Source organism: Erinaceus europaeus, chromosome 5, assembly GCF_950295315.1.
Source record: "Erinaceus europaeus chromosome 5, mEriEur2.1, whole genome shotgun sequence".
NCBI lineage: Eukaryota > Metazoa > Chordata > Mammalia > Eulipotyphla > Erinaceidae > Erinaceus > Erinaceus europaeus.
The window spans coordinates 78,219-97,864 of record NC_080166.1 but is presented as its reverse complement, the minus strand read 5'-3'; the positions used below and the strand labels follow the sequence as shown (position 1 = coordinate 97,864).

General features: G+C 38.9%; 1 protein-coding gene across 4 annotated transcripts in view; it reads left to right on the top strand.

Annotated features, from left to right (window-relative positions):
- Positions 1-19,646, top strand: part of NADK2 (NAD kinase 2, mitochondrial) — a 55,257-nt gene that overhangs the window by 7,682 nt on the left and 27,929 nt on the right. For 2 of the 4 annotated variants that reach the window (XM_060190951.1, XM_060190950.1), the window contains exons 1-5: positions 8,549-8,638; positions 9,873-9,961; positions 12,135-12,244; positions 13,664-13,747; positions 16,239-16,375. In XM_060190951.1, coding sequence (XP_060046934.1) covers positions 9,914-9,961; positions 12,135-12,244; positions 13,664-13,747; positions 16,239-16,375 — 379 coding nt within the window. In that variant the 5' untranslated portion in view covers positions 8,549-8,638; positions 9,873-9,913. Of the gene's footprint in view, positions 1-8,548; positions 8,639-9,872; positions 9,962-12,134; positions 12,245-13,663; positions 13,748-16,238; positions 16,376-19,646 lie in introns of those variants that run through there. The other 2 variants (XM_060190952.1, XM_060190953.1) reach the window with 2 other exon arrangements.

Below are 19,646 nucleotides of genomic sequence, written 5' to 3'. Positions count from 1 at the left end.
CCACACAAGACAAGGCGGCCTGTTTATTAAATTTCTGGTGTGATTTCTAATCTTCAGCAAAATATTTGTAGAGGCATCAAAATAAAATTGTTAGTAGTTTTGCTTCAGTACAGAAGCTGTGTTGAGCTTCAGTTTTTTTGAGTCCAATTATTCATAATAGAAGCACTAGATGTAGGTTTGTTTTCTTTCCATAAGCACTGGATGGTAGCATGTTGTAAAAACATTTGTGTCATCTAAAGAGTGAATCAGCAAACATCTTGATCTAGAATTTGTACTAATTTTTGTGTTACGGAGTGAAATTGGAGTCAGAGAATACATCAGAAGCAAGTACCTTGTTTCTATTTTAGGAAAAGATGTGTGTCTAGGTTTGTAGTGTGAATTTTTCAGGGTACACCTTTTAGAAATTCTCTGCTCCTGTGTATACATACATTTTCCACATAATAATATGGACATCTCTCTAAAAAAGTTTAAAATGGTTAGAGTGGTATGATAATAGTATAGGAACTGGGGCTTAGGGACTTGGAGTTTTAGGCCCTAATTTTGCTTGGTTAATTTCCTGCATCCTTTAACTTCTCAGGTCTCTTGGGTGAAAATGGCAACTTCTTGTGTGCTATTGATAGTCTTCAAAGTGTTTTCACTCTAGAATTATTAGACTAGGTAGCTGCCAAAGCCCTTTGGCAGTTTTGGAAATTGGGTAAGTTTTTTAAGGCCTCAAGAAAATTACTGTCATTTGAATTAGATTAATTCTTGGGTTTCTGAACTTTATTATTATTTTTTTATTGTATCTTTTTTTTAAATTTTTTTAAGAAAGGATTAATGAACAAAACCATAAGGTAGGAGGGGTACAACTCCACACAATTCCCACCACCCAATCTCCATAACCCACCCCCTCCCATGATAGCTTTCCCATTCTCTAGCCCTCTGGGAGCATGGACCCAGGGTCATTGAGGGTTGCAGAAGGCGGAAGGTCTGGCTTCTGTCATTGCTTCCCCGCTGAACATGGGCGTTGACTGGTCGGTCCATACTCCCAGTCTGCCTCTCTCTTTCCCTAGTAAGGTGTGTCTCTGGGGAAGCTGAGCTCCAGGACACATTGGTGGGGTCTTCAGTCCAGGGAAGCCTGGCCAGCATCCTGATGGCATCTGGCACCTGGTGGCTGAAAAGAGAGTTAACATACGAAGCCAAACAAATTGTTGAGCAATCATGGACCCAAAGCTTGGAATAGTGGAGAGGAAGTGTTGGGGGGGGGGGTACTTACAGCAAACTCTAGTGTACTTCTGCTTTCAGGCATATATTTTGCAGTAGTTTATGGATACGTGTGAACATAAGCTCTCTCTCACAGAAACTGGTGTATATCTAGGTTATGGGACTTTGTTAGAAAGTGAACCACCTGAGATGAAATTAGAGTGTACTATAAAAGGAAAGGTCTCACCCGAGTAATGAAGCTGAAGGGTTGTCATTCCACACGTGAAGTCTCTGGACACAGTCTGAGGTGAAGCATGTTGAGGTGGCAATCGTTGCGTTGGTTAGGTTGTGATCGGTGGATGCAATATTATTTGGTATGGATTGGGAGACGCATACGGGAAAGTGGGCTCTATCCAAGGGTTCCAGGACTGGGGGAAGTAGGGGCTCTATAGTGGAGATGTGAGGTTCCTGCTGTCTTAAGGTTCCAAAAGACCTTTAAATGAGGGTGGATCAATAAGTCTTTAAAAATCAGACTATCTAGAGTACCCTCTTTGAGTACCTGAGAAGAAATCTCTACCAGGTAAATGTTTCTGTACCACTAGATAATGCTCTTCAGGATAAGAAAACCTTGGGGTAAAACTTGTGTAGAAAACATTTGTATCACTGGGCAGTGAAACTGGTTATATAATCGGCATTTTGTTGGATTAGCTTCATACTGATTTGAGTCTGCTTTTCATTATATTAAAAGTAGTACTTGGAGTGAAATAGCATTAGGTAGATCCCAGGCCAGACACGAGGAATTCCTGGCTGTGTGACATTGTTCCTCAATGGGGGTCTGCAGTTGGACTAGCACACTGGTTAATATTGTTTGCTCTGTTAGTGAGGTGAAAGACAGGAAGACACGCATGTGTGATTGGGTATAAAGGCAGTTGGATAAGGGCCAGCATGATAATTCATCTGGTCTGCTGCTAGCCTGGCCCCTTCTACTCTGGGGTGGCTTCCTTTTGTTTCTCTCTCTCTCTCTCTGTGTGTGTGTGTGTGAGAGAGAGAGAGAAAACAAATACTTGATTATATCTGTAGTGTCATGGTAACCTGAGCCTTGTTATCAGAGGGCTCTCGTGACCTTATTGTAAAGAATGTCTCTGCTAAGAGAACTGTTAAAATGCAAGTGAAAGATGGAGTGTTGATAGAATTTTGTACCCTGAAGTCTCATGATTTTCTGACTAGAAACAAGTGATAGGAAGAAATTATTCTTGGTTGATAATCCTGTACAGAATAAGTTTGCAGTATGAAAACTCAGTCAAAGTCTAACTTTCAGTTAATTTTTCAAATTTGTTATTTGCTTTATTTTGCTTTTAAAATGTATTTGTTTGGGCTGGTTGAGTTAGCCTAATGGTTATGCAAAAACTCTGATGCCTGAGGCACCAGTGGTCTCAAGTTGAATTCCAAGAACCACCATAAGCCATAGCAGAACAGTTGAAAAGAAAAAAAAAAGTAGTACTGCAGTTTAACATATTCTGGGGTCTTTGCTAACTTGGTTGGTAGGTGAAACTTTGTGTTTCAGGGTAGATTGATTTGCATTCTGCAATCTCTTCACTGTTTCAGCCCTTTTACTTGAGAATTTGCACCTTTACCTGCTAGCCACTTGTTCCTTTATTGAGGTCAAAGTATTACTCTCCTAGGAAGTTGTCTTTGGTAGCCTTGCTACTGCTTCTCACTTACCTCCAAGGGCATATTACGTGTTTTTCACTTTTTTTTTTTTTTAAGTTTTCTACTTTAGAATATAGTAAATCATTATTTTCTTTATGCTATAAGATTTTTTGAGAGCAAGGACTGTAATTTTACTCATTATCTTCTTTACCTTCCCATCCCTCTAAACATGGTGGTGAAATGTTTCTAAGGCTCTTTATGTACTGTTTCATTGTAGATTTATTGTTTAAATTATATGAGAGAATCGAAGTGCCTTTTCAGTATGTGGTGCAGGGAGTAGACCTGGGAGCTTCAGACGCGCAATTCTGCGCTCTGTCAGATGAGCTATTTCCCTAGCCCCTGTTCATTCTTTTTAAATTTGGATTTATTTTATGAAGGGAGGGGAAAGGAGATGAAGGTAGGTAGGAGAGAGGCACAGACAGAGACTAGAGCGTTAATCAGCTATGACATAGTGGTACCAGGGCTTAAACCTGGGGCCTGTGGCATCTCAGACTTCCAGATTCTGTGCACTTACATTGCACTATCTCCATACCTTCCAAAGTTATTTTTAGTTCTTTTTTCCCCTGGTATTTCCAGTCCAGAAAGCCTTGTTTCCAGCTGCCAGTATTCCAGAAGTTCTGACTGCTGAAAACTTAATGCAGAGATTGCTAATGTGAATTCTCTAAAAGAGTTTTCTTTTTCTTTTTTTTTTAAAAGAATTTATTTATTTATTCATGAGAAGATAGGAGGAGAGAAAGAACCAGACATTAACTCTGGTACATGTGCTGCTGGGGCACATGTACCAGAATTGAATTTGGGGCCTCACGCTCAAGAGTCCAATGCCCTATCCAGTGCGCCACCTCCTGGACTACTCTAAAAGAGTTTTCAATATTAAACATATTCTGTGAAACATGATAATCTTTACCTCTATTATAATTTTGTAATTCAACATTAAGTCAGATAATTTTTACTTGACCCACAGATTTTTTTAGGGGAATAGGGATTAAACTTGGAAAATTTACCATAAATTATGTTATTTTTCATAAATGTTTATAGTTGAATAGGAAAGCTATAAAGACATAAAATACTTGAATATTTTTTAATCGAATACTGAATATCACATTAGCAGAATTACCACTGTGCTTTAAAACCTTGATTTTCAACCTTTAGTGTCTCAGTATAACTCATGAGCCATGAGAGTGTAAAAAAAGTTTTTTATTGTCATCATTTCTTTCTCCCTCTCCCCCCCCTTACACATACACAGACACACATGTACACCAATTTCTTTCCCATCCCTTCTCTACCATCTCTATCATAATTATTATTGTTATAGATACCCCCCTTTTTTGCCATCCTGGAAAAAAAAAGCCAGCTTTTTTTTTTCTTAGATAAATAAATAGAGAGCAAGACAGGGAGAAAGGGACAGATAGCCCAGCAACAAAGCTTCCCCTAGTGTCGGGGGGCAGGCCCCAGCATGGGCCGTGCACATGAGAAGGCAGGCTCACTGTAGGAGAGCTATCCTGCTGGCCCACTTATTGTACATTTTTGATTTTATGAGTTCAACTCTGGGTTTAAAAAGTGGTAATACGTGCTAATATTGTCTCTCTTAATTCTAAGTTGGCTTTATTTCACTAGCATTGACATTATAACATTATAACGAGAAGTTAAAAAATATCTATAACTGCCATTTACCACATGCTTTAGAGAAGAAATACATCAGATTTATTTTTTCTTAATAATAACCACTACACTGTGCAGGAGATTTGGCCAGCTATACATTTTACATTCAAGAGTTCATTCAGTCAGCTTCAGTTTGGTCTTTCTGACTGAAAGCTGGTAGAATTGGTGTTGTTAAAATTTCGGAGGCTCTTGCCGGGCTGGCTGGCTTCACGGCGGGTAACAGAGACGCAGAGACAACGGCTGGGCAGGGCAGCTGTATTTCCTTATTCAGGAACAACGATTCACAAACTAAGACAAACTAATCACCAAACAGAACTCTGCTGTCTCTTTGCGGCAGCACAAGCACTCTCTCTCTTACTCTGGAACTCAGGAACCCAGGAACTCTGCCCTCTGGAACTCTCGTACTTGTTTAGTTAAAAAGAAAAGGGGGAATTGTCATATGCTTTACATTGGTTTGTTCTAGCCCTCCCCCGCCAAGAGAATCGGATCAGTCCAGTTAATTTCGCGGGCCCGCTTGGCCCCGCCCCAAGGAACCCCGAGAGAGGGTTCCTGAGTTCGAGAGTGCCAGAGTTGCAGAGGGTTCCTGAGTTCCTGAGTTCGAGAGTTTCAGAGTTACAGAGTAAGAGAGAGTTCCACAGTGGGAGAGTTTCAGGGGGTTCCCCAGTACGAGAGTTCCAGAGTGACAGAGTAAGAGAGGGTTCCTGAGTTCCAGAGTAAAAGAAAAGAGTGCTTGTGCCGCCGCAAAGAGACAGCAGAGTTCTGTTTGGTGATTAGTTTGTCTTAGTTTATGAATCGTTGTTCCTGAATAAAGAAATACAGCTTCCCTGCCCAGCCGTTGTCTCCGCGTCTCTGTTACCCGCCTGTGAAGCTAGCCGGCCCAGCCAGAGCCTCCGAAATATTAACAACAAATTGGCATATGATAAGGAACAAAAAAGTTCTTGGTCTGTGTAACTAAACCATTTTAGTTGAAGCTTCATGGCTTATCGAGTATTTATGACTCTAGCAGAAGTGAAATCATTAATTTAGGAATATTGGCACCTTTGCATTTAGTATGTAGTGGACAAGGCTTAGGTTAAGAGCAAGAGATTTGAGGGGGCCTGCTGGTAGCTCAGTGGGAAGAGTGCACACATTACTATGTCCCAGGACCCCATTTCAAATCCCTGGTTCCCACCTGCAAGGAGGTCAGCTTAACCAGTGAGAAAGCAGTGCTATCTGTAGACATCTATCTCTTCTCTCCCTCTGTCTTACTTGCTCTTAGTCTCTTAAAAACAAACAAACCACAAGGTTACAAAGTTGCCAAGATGACCTGATGAAGGGGTGTGTGTGTGTGTGTGTGTGTGTGTGTGTTAGAATATGATTTGAATATTGATCCTTGCAACACAGTCTATTTATAAATTTGAACTAGTGACTTAAGCTATCAGCCTCTTTAACTTTGAAGTAGGTACAATGTCTGGTGTGTTTTTTTTTTCTTTTCTATTTCATGTAATTTTAAGGTAAAGCAAATGAAATTATATATGATTTCATAATGTAATTTAGAACAGCATGATTAATTCTAACTTCCACAATAGAAATCACTTTGTAAATTTCTATTAGTAGTAAATTGTTTACATAAAGTAACACTGATGTGGTTACTTCAAAGTAGGCTCATTTGTTATGAGATATCATTGAAATCACTGAAGGTTTGCTAAATTTAACTCTACATATGTATATTTTTCATTTTATAAAGTTAATTTTGTGGAAGTTATTATGGTTCTGAAATTTTTGCCTTCTATTAAAAATAAAAAACAGTGTTAAAGATTATATCTGCTTTAAAAGTACTGCTTAGGGGCTGGTTGATGTGGTTAAGTGCACATACTGCCATGTGCAAGGACCCAGGTTCGGAGCCCCAACCCCCATCTGTAGGGGGAGGGCTTCCCAAGAGGTGAAGCAACTACTGGAGGTGCCTCTGTCTCTCCAGCCCCCAACCTCTGCTTCCCCTTACTGTGTCAGTTACCAGCCCCCAACCTCTGCTTCCCCTTACTGTGTCAGTTTCTTGCCTATCAAATTAAAAAAAAAAAAAAAGCTACCAGGAGCAGTGCGTTAGCAGCGATAATGCTGGTGGCAATTTAAAATAATAATAATAATAAATTAAAATGTTTGCTTACATTGTCGCTATAGTCATTATTTAGTAAGATTGTTGATTGGCTTAATTTGTTTAAAGTGCCCCTTTTAATTATTCACAATCCATTTATTGGGCGCCCACTAAGCGATATGCATCATGCTAGATTCAGTCATCAAAAGTGAATAAACAATTCCAAAATGTGTGGGGAAAACTATAACTTCTATTGTAAGTTCAGTGATATATGAGAATACTGAAATGAAAGAAGAGTTGGTGAAAAGGGCAGGGAAGATAGTAAAGAAGCATGAAGCTCAGCTTTTGAGAGGTCTTTATAAAGTTTAGATTTTCAGTTATGAATCATTCCTACCATATAGAAAAGTTTTCAAAATAAAATATACTCTGAATCGCATTAACTACACAGCTGAAGACTGTTCCGTTTCTCAAACTTTTTTCTTTGTGACATGCTGAACTGTTGTTTGCAATGCCCTTCTGCTTAATCTCCCCAGCCTTGAACTTGAATTCTTCAAGTAAATATACTGAGCATGAATTTATTAGTTTACAAGAAATTTGAGGATAAGTACTTATGGAATGGTGTTTTTGTTCCAGTATTGAGAACTTTAATGCAAACTTTGTGTTTAGAGTTAAAATAGTTGGAAATTTAGTTTTTTTAGTGAAGCTTGTGAAGATGATGGAAAACTTCATTTTTGTTTGTTTTGTCAAATTATTTTCCTACAAATTCTGCCCCCCACTGCCATTTATAATGAATTTTTTTTTTTTTAGCACTACCTTGCTAAGTAATCTTAACTTCAGAGTTTAGTTTGACGAGACAGAAAACAAGCACAAAAACTTATGAATCGCCAGACTAGAATTTATAGTGTGCGCAGAGTGGGACTAATGGCCTTTGTTCCTGGGTGCATATTCTTTGTTGTACAAAGTAAAAATTAAAACAAAACAGTCTGGACACAGAATTGAAATCTATGGGTCAGCACCTTTAAATTTTATTTATAGCAGGATAAAAGCAAAAAAAAATGGTAGAACCAGAATTGATTCTACTTTATACTTCAGTAATTATTTAATAAGTGCATCCTTAGAATTGCCTTTCAAATTAAAAATTTGATAGGCAATTCTAAGGATAGAATAATTTCTTGAAAAATTAATTTGCATCTCAAAGAAGCAGAGTATAAGTTAATTTGGAGAAAGAAAATAACATGATTTTGAATTCTAGCACTCACCGTGATTGACAGATTTCCTATATGATGGTTAAGCAATTCACTGGGGGTATGTCTACACTCTCAATATTTTACTTTTGACATAAATTTAAGCATAATTTAAGCGTAAAGAACTACAGTTAGTTGAAATTAATACTATGTATGCTTTTAAAAGAATATTAATGGCCAGATTGTGACATTATAACATTTATTGTAATGACTAGAATATCTAAAACTTGTCCATGCTCAGGGAACTAATCAGTCTGTCCTGTGGATAGCATAAATTCCATGTAGTCCGTAAATCTGAACACACCAGAACTGCAAATCCAAGTGGAACAAAGGTCATTTAACAGCCTTCAAAATATTAGATTTTTTTGACCTTCAGGTAGCCTTAGGCAGTGTTAAAAATCCATTTGAAAAAAAAAAATTCAAGTTGTAAAATATACAACTTCTGAAATCCTATTGACTATTTGGTTCAGAAAACCAAAGGCTGTGTTTTTGTATCACAGTCAAAATACAGTTTTTTTCTGAAATCAGATTTTATAGTTGAGTTTAAAATTTGTCAGTCTCATAGGTACTAATTGAAATGCACCCTCTAAACATTTCATTCTATTTCATATAAGCTTTTTAAAAGAAATACAACATGTATGTATATCATGTAATGAGACAGAATTTGCTTTGTTTTAATGTAGCTTGCGTTGAAAGGCTCTAGCTACAGTGGACTTCTTGAACGACATCGTATTCACACCAGAAATGTAGAACATATTCTAGAGAGTTTAAGGTAAGTGTATGGATCTGAGCATTCGGGTGGATTTCTGTACTCAGGACTTAGAATTTTTGGTTTTCACTACCAGTTACTCCTTAGATGTAGCAGCTAATTCTTGGTTTATTTATTAAATATTGCCATTATAAAATCATTTGCAGATCAGTCATTTATGGTAAATGAATCTGAGAGTATTATTTCTAAGGAAATTTTTATTGTACTCTGAGAATTTCACAGCTTTTAAGTTGTTAGTCCTGCTTGAGTGGCGGTGTTTTTCTTAGGAAGAGTTGATTTTGTGAACAGCAAACTTCATTTGATCAGCTCTGGCTTATGGTGTAGGGGATTAAACCTGGGACTTCTGAGCCTCAGGTTCACCATAAGTTTTATTCCTACACAAAATTGTTATGATAGGATGATTGAAAATATAGAAACTTTGGTTGATTCAGGATTTAATGTAGTCAGTGAATAAGTTTCTGTTTATATAAGAGAATCAGAGTGAGAGCCTGACATTACAAAGTATTTTAGTCACTGCTTCAGTGTCTGGCATACAGTGAATATTTGTTTTAAACAGTGGATTTCAGATTTATAATGAAAAATCTTCTCTCTAGATGTCAGTCTTCTGAGTCAGGTTTTTTTTGGTTTGTTTGTTTTCTGTTATTTCTGTGGCTTCACAGTTCTGGATGACTTCATTTTGATAGAGTCAGAGAAAAGGGAAGATACTACAGTACAGAGATTCTTCTAAATGTGGGGGCAGGGCTCAAAATTTAGTCCTGGGGCAAGGTGGTGGTGCACCTGGTTGAGTGCACAGTGTGCAGTGAACTTGTGTTCCCCCAGTCCCCATCTGCAGGGGGAAAGCTTCATGAGTGTTGAAGTAGGGCTGCAGGTGTCTCTCTGTCTTTCTACTTCTCTATCTCCCCATTTTATCTCCATTTCTGGCTGATTCTATCCAATAAATAAATAAATAATCAGCCCTAGTTAGTATTGCTATTTACCAGGAGCTATAGAAGATGTTTTTTTAAAGCACAAAGATTTTTTTTTGGGGGGGGGGGCACTATTTAATTTACTCATATGATTTCTAATTTGCAGTTAATTATCTATTATAATTTAATGAAAATAAAGTAGTATTACAAAGCTAAGTATGAGATTTATTTATAGAAACATTTATTCCACATCTCCACTGTGTTAATGTCTCTCAGAAAATATACTCCATTATACGAAGACATTCTATATAACCTTTATTTTTTTAACTTAGGAGTGAGGGAATTGAGGTTCGTCTGGTAAAGAGGAGAGAATATGATGAAGAAACTGTCCGATGGGCAGACGCAGTTATCGCCGCAGGAGGTAACAGATTTATAGAGATGTTGGATTATGAGAACGCTCTTTTAACATATTGCATAGTCCCAACCTTTTGATAGTATACTTATAATGAAAACTTCAGAATTTTACCATAAAGACAAATTTTGGGATTTTTTTTTATGACAAGGTTTAGCTTTACAAACATCTTTTTTATTTACCACTTCACATTTTTAGTGAACAGGGTTACTGTGATAGCCTCTGCATATTATTCTGTGTGTCTGTTGTGCATTTGACTTCAAATATGAATTGGAGGATTGATTGTAACTAATTTGCTTTAATTGTATCACTCTTTTTAAAAATATATTTTATTTAATATATTTTATTATTTAATGAAAGAGATATACAGAAAGGCACAGAGCTTCGGGCATGAGAGTTTTTTGTTTTGGCTGGGTGCCTGTGCTACAAATCCACTGCTCCTGGAGGCCATTTTTCCCATTTTGTTGCCCTTGTTGCTGTTACTGTTATTGTTTCCATTGCTGTTGTTGTTGTTGTCGGATAAGACAGAGAAATTGAGAGAGATGGGGGAGACGGGGGAGAGAAAGACACTTTCAGACCTGCTTCACTGCCCATGAAGGAACCCCCTTGCAGGTGGGGAGCCGGGAGCTTGAACCGGGATCCTTATGCCAGTCCTTGTGCTTTGCGCCACATGCACTTAACCTGCTGTGCTACCACCCGGCCTCCCATGAGAGTTTTTCACATTACCATTATGCTATCTCCTCAGCCCAATTGTGCCACTCTTAAATTCTTTTAAAAAACATTTTATTTATTTATTTAATAGATATAGAGAGAAATTGAGAGGAAGAAAGACACCTGCAGCACTGCTTCACCATTCCTGAAGCTTCTCCCTGCACATGAGGACTGGGGGACCTGAGTCTGAGTCCTCACTCATTGTAACATGAATATTCTGCCAGGTGTACCACACCTGGCCCAAAGCTTGCTTCCTTTCTCCTTCCCTCCCTTTCTTCATGCCATAGCACTACTCAACGCTAGTTTATAATGTTGCTAGGGGTAAAGCCTGGGATCCTCGTGCTTTAGTCATGAAAGTTTTTGCATAGCCATTGTGCTATCTCCTTAACTCACTTGTGCCACTCTTTAAAAAGAATTGAGGTTGTTTAAGAATTTATTAAGATTCAATAAATTCTATCCCTCTTTAATCCTCATATACTTAGTTTTTCCTGATGTTTATTAATATTAAATTTTTTAATGGTTTAAATTTACAGCATTTTTTGTAGAGAAAAATCCCAAGTTGGACATTTTGTTTGAACAATTTTCAGAATGGTGAAGAGATTTTGATAATAGTGAGAGGATTGAAGCAGTGGTTCTCAGTTGGGGCATACTCCTGGCGTCAAGTGGGTAGGAGCCAGGGATATTGCTAACTACCCTGCAATGCACAGGACAGCATCCCACAACAAAAGACTCCCTGACTTAACATCTCAGTCTTACCACTGTTGAGAAATCATGTATTAGGTGGGAGAGATAACACAGAAGGATACAGGCCAGAAATGTGTAGAATAGACTTATAACAAGCAGAAAAATAGGAGGGGTGAGGCTGGGGAGATAGCTAATGGTTCTGCAAAATACACTCCTGCCCGCGGTTCTGAGGTCTCAGGTTCAGTCCCTAGCACCACCTGATGGTGCTCAGCAGGGCTCTGGTCTCTTATCTCATTAAAATAAAGATTTTTTTAACTCTTAAAAAAAAAAGGAAAGAAAAGGGGGTCAGGCGATAGCACAGTGGGTTAAGCGCATATGGCGCAAAGCGCAAGGATCCCAGTTGAGCCCCCAGCTCCCCACCTGCAGGGGGTCACTTCACAAGTGGTGAAACAGGTCTGCACATGTCTATCTTTCTTTCCTCCTCTCTCCATTTCTCTCTGTCCTATCCAACAGCAGTGACATCAATAACAACAACAATAATAACCACAACAACAGTTAAAACAAGGGCAACAAAGGGGGAAAAAATGGCCTCCAGGAGCAGTGAATTCATAGTGCAGGCACTGAGCCCCAGCCATAACCCTGGAGGCAAAACGAAACAAAACAAAACAAAACAAGAAAAGAAAGATAGTGGAGTAAAGCTAATATAAAAAGAACCTAGTGTTCAAGTGGTATCTTTTTTTCCTGAGGCTTATGAGTACTGAACAAAAAATGAATTCTTTTATGACAGGAGTCTACCTGTGTTGTGTGTCCTCTAGGTGATGGCACAATGCTTCTGGCAGCAAGTAAGGTCTTAGACAGACTTAAGCCAGTTATTGGAGTCAACACTGACCCAGAAAGGTAAACAAAAAGTCTTTTTTTTTTTGTACTGCCAGGCTAGTGTTGCGGGTGGGAGAGAGGATACAGGAACTCGTGGCGGCGTGGTAATACAATTATTTATTCACACGGGAGCGCCCTAGAGTCAGGTGTGAGCGTAGCGGGTTAAGCCACGTGGCACCAAACTGCAATGGCTGCCTCCCACTCTGCATGCCAGTCCTTCTCCAGGTGGGTAAGCGGGAGAGAAAGAGAGTGAAACCAGGAACAGAAGTGGGATATGGGATAAAACTGGAAGTGGCAAGTTGGAACAGAGATGGCTAGGAAAGGGGGTGGAGAAAGGCAAAAGGCATGCTGGGAATGTGGAAGCGTCCTTAGCAACAGTTGCTAGGGCTTTAACTGGTGGGATTAATATACCCTGCAGGCAGGGCGGGTCTCGAGGTAGAAAGTAGATAGATCTGGCAAATGATTATGTAAATAGGCCATAGTGTCAGCAATGCAGCATGGAGTTTGGGGAGCTGGTTTAATGCCTGACAGTATAAGCATTTTTACTTGTTTTTTGCAGAGTGTCTATTGGTGGGAAATTTGAAAGCTTTTCATCGTTTCTTTCTATAGTCATACTGCATGACTCTGATGCTGCAGGGAGTTGTTGATGAGGTTAAGCCTCATTGTTTGTGACTACCATGAATGTTGGAACCATGTTCCAAAAACATTCTAGTGGTGGAATATAGGCCTGTAGAATTGCTCTTTCTGCTTTTAGTAGAATTTGCCTTCTGTCTAGCTCTTTTCAATTACATAGTTTTCAGTTTTAGCTCAGGTATGATAAATGTAAGTATTAAATGGAATTGGAAGTAGAAACCTATGATATGAGAGATAAAAATCATTTGACTTCCTAGTTATTTGGGGGGAGTGGGATTGTAAAATGGACTTTAACTACAGTAGATGGTTTGTATCTCTTGTTTTACATTGCTTCTTAAGCACTAGTTGTGCTTTCAGTGTTCACTGGTCAGATTTTCTCAAAAAGAGAAAGATAAATTTACTAAAGATAATACTAAAGTTACTTAGCCCAAAGTTAATAATTAAACAGTTATTTTTAATAAAGGTTGAGTGCATAGACTCACATACCATTAGAGCATTTTGTAATCATTCAGTGACATATTGTTTTTATTTTTACTGTAATGTGGAAACTTGAGAAGCACTCTAATATGGCAGTAAAGGTGGGTACTGAGTGGGGAAGTGCTTTAGTGCAGTACCTACTTGCTCTGCAAGCACGGCTCTCGGTTCCATCTGGCAGTGCACTAAAAGGTAAAAGTCGGAGGTGAACTGTTATTTCTGTTTTTTTTCTCTGTTAAAGGTACAGACAGTTTTGCAAAGAAAAGCACATATATAATTAAAGTTGTTTTTGCTTCTTCCCTTTACACCACCCCAAATCCCTTTTAAATAAAGGTCTGAGGGTCATTTATGTCTTCCGGTTCGATACACACACTCCTTCTCAGAAGCCTTACAGAAGTTCTATCGTGGTGAATTCAGGTAGGTATCTTGATATATGGTGTTAAGATGAGTTCAAAGGGGCCCACCAAATAGCTTACTTGTGTGGTGTACCTGCCTTGTCTTATATATGTCTGGCCTGCACCTCTCTGGAGAAAGTTGAAATGTTGTATTATGTGTCCCTCTCTCCCTTTATCTTTCTGTCTTTGTCTCTTTCTCTGTCTGAAAAGAAATTATATATAGGGGAGTTGGGTGGTAGTGTAGCAGGTTAAGTTCAGATGGTGCAAAGCACAAGGATCGAGGTTCGAGCCCCCAGCTCCCCACCTGCAGGGGGGTCGCTTCACAGGTGGTGAAGCAGGTCTGCAGGTGTCTTTCTCTCCCCCTCTCTGTTCTTCCCCTCTTCTCTCTATTCCTCTGTCCTATCTAACAACACCAACATCAATAATAACTACAATAAAGCAAGGGCAGCAAAAGAATAAATAAATAAATATTTTAAAAAAGAAAAGAATATACATATATTTGGAGTGGTGATGGTGACAGTTACAAATATGCCGTGAAAAGGAACAAATTAGATTATATTTGGATCAGTAGATATACACATAGCTATAAAAAGCAATACATTATCAGAAACATACAAAAAAATTCAGTCACCTTCTACTTCTATCAAAACTAAAGAAACATGGACAGTGCCACTTGATCTATAATGGAATTGCAGTTAGAGCCCATGTCTCTACTGTCTTAACCTTGTGAATTCTTCTTAGCAGTTTGGTTGAAAATTAGCTAAAACTGTTGGCCAAGGGGGCTCGGTGGTGGTGCTCCCGGGTTAAGTGCATACAGTACTAAGCACAAGGACCTGTGCAAGGATCCCAGTTTGAGCCCCCATCTCCCCACCTGCAAGGGGGTTGCTTCACAAGTGGTGAAGCAGGTTTGCAGGTGTCTGTCTTCCCCCTCTCTATCTCCCCTCCTCTCTCAGTTTCTATGCCCTGTCCAATAAAATGGGGAAAATGGCCACCAGGAGCAACGGATTCATAGTGTAGGCACTGAGCCCCAGTGGTAACCCTGGAGGCCAAAAACAAAACAAAAGAACAACAAAAAACTGTTGGTCAAAATGAATGTTCAGATGTTCTGAGGTTTTACACTTTTATCCTTCTCTTCTCCCATCTGGAGTGACTGAGGAAGGTTCTATGTACTTTAACCACAGTAGATTCTTGGCATCTCTTGTTTTACATTGCTTCTTAAGCTTTAGTCATGCTTTTTGTGTTCAGGGATCAGACTTTCTCAGAAAGAGAAAGATGAGGGAGGAGCTGAGATGAACTTGCTGATTATACTAGAGAGCCATGTTGAACTATTTTTTATTTTCTTACTTGGACTATTCTTTATTATATTTTGAGAAAATTGACTCTTTAGAAGACAGATGAGAGGAGTGTGTGTGCGTATTTCTCTGCATAACCAGGGCTTCACACACACGTAGTTTTACCCTCTTGGCTACTATTTCATTCAGATAGAGGGAGAGACAAAGAGCCTGGGAAGAGCATGTGGCGAGGTACGCATCTTACCTGGCAAACTCTCTGACTCCTTGAATTAAATCTTCTTGACTTCTGGAATTATTTTTAATAATTTTAGTTTTGTAGTCGTTTCAGAGGCTTGGCACCTCCAGATACTGCTCACTTGTAACTATCAAATTGGAGTATGTTTTGACATACTTGTTTAGCAAAATCTTTCTTATTAACTTTTTGTTGATTTTTGGTAAGAACAAAAGTGCCATTTATTATTTTGTTTGTTTGTTTTTTTCAAAAGTGCCATTTAAATGTGTAGGTGTACTTTTAAGTGCTTTTAATATGTGTGTCTTCCTGTTATTGGGAAGGGTTTTTATCCAGAGTGATCACTTTATGCAGTAATATTTCAGTTCCAGAATACTATCTTTTTTTTCCTTTAGTCACCAGGATTATTGATGGGGCTTAGTGCCTATCTAACAAATCTACTAGAGAAATTGAGAGAGGAGGGGAGAACAGAGAGAGGAAGAGAGATGCCTGCAGCCCTGCTTCACCACTCATGAGGCGTCCCCCTTTAGGAAGGGGCTTGGGGCTTAAACTCGCTACGTATGTGCTCAGCTGGGTGCACCACTGCCCTACCTCGAGACTCTTCTTTATATGTTAAGTTTTTGATGAGCAAATCGTGATTTTATCTAGCCCCATATCTTGTATTTAATGGAAACTTCTAAACAGTTTGACTTTAATTTAGATTATTGTTAGATTTCATATAAATAAATTAGATACTTGTAGAATAATTGAAAAGAGAAAGACATATCTAAGTCTGTTTTTCAGCACGAGGTTTTTAAGTGATATTACTTGTTTGAATTAATTGTAAAAATTTTATTTTAAAATCAAATCATTTTCATTTATAAGATTTTTTTATTCTGGAGCATTTATAAGAATGTTAAAAGCTTTAAGTAAAGTTTTAAGATGAATTTAAACTCTTGCCATCCTTAGTTTGGTTGACTGTGCTTTACTTGCTCTCCCTTCACTGCGCTAAGGTGGCTGTGGCGGCAGCGCATCAGGCTGTACCTGGAAGGCACTGGCATAAACCCCATTCCCGTCGACCTTCACGAGCAGCAGCTCAGTCTGAGCCAGCAGAGTCGAGCCTTCAACATTGAAAGAGTCCATGACAACAGTAGGTGGAACTAGACAAGTTTGGGGAGTATCTGACTTAGGGTTCTTTCGTCTCTAATTTTACATGCATTGATTAGCGTTAACTTACTCTGTACTCAGGGTTCTTTCGTCTCTAATTTTATATGCATTGATTAGCGTTAACTTACTCTGTACTCAGGGTTTTTTCGTCTCTAATTTTACATGCATTGATTAGCATTAACTTACTCTGTACTCAGGGTTCTTTCGTCTCTAATTTTACATGCATTGATTAGCGTTAACTTACTCTGTACTCAGGGTTCTTTCGTCTCTAATTTTACATGCATTGATTAGCATTAACTTACTCTGTTGTCTTAGTTCTCCTAAAACACAGAAGTGCAGTGAACTACTTCAGGTGCGAATATGTTATGACTAGATTCTGAAGTAAGAAAGGCAGGTGTTTTTTTTGTTGTTGTTGTCTTAAATATTTATTCCCTTTTGTTGCCCTTGTTGTTTTATTGTTGTTGTTATTCTTATTGTCGTCGTTGTTGGGTAGGACAGAGAGAAATGGAGAGGGGAGGGGAAGACAGAGAGGGGGAGAGAAAGACAGACACCTGCAGACCTGCTTCACTACCTGTGAAGCGACTCCCCTGCAGGTGGGGAGCCGGGGGCTCGAACTGGCATCCTTATGGCGGTCCTTGCGCTTTGTACCAGGTGCGCTTAACCCGCTGCGCTACCGCCCGACTCCCAGCAGTTGTTTTTGTTTTTCTATTTGGTTTGTTTTGAACCAGAGCACTGCTTAGCTCTGGCTTATAATGGTGCAGGGAGATTGACTCTGGGACCTTGGAATTTCTGTCATGAGGGGTTTTTTTTTGCAGACCTATAATACTATTCCCCCCACCCTATGTATAGTATATATATAAAACAGGTGATTTTTTTTTCCTAGGACAGGCTTGAAAACTAGCTAACTAGGAAAGAATTATAAAATGTATGAAAGAATAGTTGATATTTGAAGAGTCTTAGCCTTAATCTTGTATTTAATGGAAACTTCTAAACAATTTGACTTTAATTTAGATTATTGTTAGATTTTATATAAATAAGAGAAAGTACTAGAATAAAATAATGTCAACAAAAGGAAAAGAAAGTACTAGAATAAACTAATCAGGTGGACATTTCATAAAAATAAGCATATTCAAGCACAAGGACTGATGCAAGGATCCCAGTTCGAGCCGCCAGCTCCCCACCTGCCAGGAAGTTGCTTCACGGGCAGTGAAACCAGGTCTGCAGGTGTCTGTCTTTGTCTACCCCTCTGTATTCCCCTCCTCTCTCCATTTCTCTCTGTCCTATCCAACATCAATAACTACAATAAAGCAATGGCAACAAAAGGGAATACATACATATTTTTTAAAAATAAGCATATTCAATTATATTTAAGCTAATTCTCATAACTATATATAGTAATTGAAGTCATCTGGAAAGAATATTTCACCTCAGCCTTCAGATTGCTGTTCTGAGTAACTGTGCAAACTGTGAAGAGAGGAGATCTCTAGCTGTTTTACTAAATATTAAGGTGAATTATCAGTTTTTAGCTAATTTGTGGGCTATAATTTAACCCTATTTTTCTACTTTTCCCCAGCAATTGTAAGATTTTTGTGATCCCTGTAGATCCCAGGAGAGATCATAGATACATATAGACTATGTAAAAAGTTTTTTTTTTTCCTCCTCTGTTTCTTTGGCTAGATATATTGGGATAATTACCTGTCCTGTGTGGTACCTAATATTTTCTATTTTTCCCAGAGTTTTCCAGTTTCAGAGTGCTTTCTTTTTCATACATGCTTTACTTCTTAATAAGAAATACCTAATTACATCTAGCTCAGTATCTTGTATCTATGAATAAACTTTCCTGGTGATTTACAGTTCTATAAGTTAGCATGCTTATAAAGTATGTGTACCTGTCATGTTTTATCTTAGTCAAATCTGACTGACTTCCCAAGGTGTGCAAGTGTACAAGCTTGAGAAATGCAGCTGTATACCTTGATATGTGCCCACCACCAGAGTACAAATCAGTCACGATATTTCATGGTACCCTCCACACATTTCCCTGCCCCTTCACTTTCTACACTGGTAACTGTCATATTTTCCTCAGAGTAAACACGTTATTTTTGTTGTGTTTTGTTGGTATGCTTCACATTGGTTTGGTCTCACTCCCTCCGCCTCTGGGAGATTTGGTTTAGCCCTTGCTAGTTTCGCGCTTCTCCCTTCTCCCCGCCCCCTATCCTGCTTACTTCCTGAGTTCCTGATGCTGCCGCGGGAGGAAAAAGATGGAGGAACACATTGTGTGGTGATTAGGTGTTGGACTGTTTGCCCGCTCATGAATAAAGATTAAACTGCGTTCTCAGCTCAGCTGTGTGTTTCTGGTCGTCAGTTACCCGCCTGTGAAGCCAGCCCGGTGAAAACAACATTGCTTTATTTTTTTCCACATGAAAGTTGAACTATCTAGTAATTGTTTTTCACTTTCTCACTTAATTTCTTAGTATGATGGCCTCAAGTTCCATCTATGTTGCTGAAAAGGACAAGGTATCATAATTTTAATAGGCAAGCAGTATTTTATTGATTCTACAGGCCGCAGCTTCTTCATCTAGTTAGCCACAGATCGACACCTAGGATAGTTCCATATCCCAACTCGTGGGTGACAAGCCTGCGAACATAGGCATGCATATATCCCCTGCCTCCCTCCCTCCCTTCCTTCTTTCTTTCTTAATCAGAGCCCTGCTCAGCTCTGATTTATGGTTGTGCAGGGGATTGAACCTGGGATTTTGGTGCATTAGATATGAGAGTCTCTTTATATAACCGTTATGTTATCTCCCTCACTGCATTTACTTTTTAAATGGTGCTTTCATAGTTTTTGGGTAATTATCTAGAAGTGGACTTGTTGGACTATGTGGTATGTCTGTTTTTAGTTTTGGAAAGCTCTGCAGAGCAGGCAAGACAGCTCACCTGGGAGGGTCCCAGAAAGAGACCCAGGATCAAAGCCAACCCCAGCACACTCGGGGAAGCTTTAGTGCTGTGGTTTCTACCTCTCCGTCTATGCCTTTGTCTCTTTCTCTGAAAAAGTCAGCCTTGAACAGTGACGTTTGTCTCTTTCTCTGAAAAAGTCAGCCTTGAACAGTGACGTCCCAGTGACAAATAAAAAACAAACAAACAAAAAGAATCTTTGATTGTTTTCCACTGAGGTTATACCAGTTTGCATACCCATCTGCAGTGTATGAGGAGCAAGGTGACAGCATGCAAATGGTCATGCAAAAAGACTTTTGTGC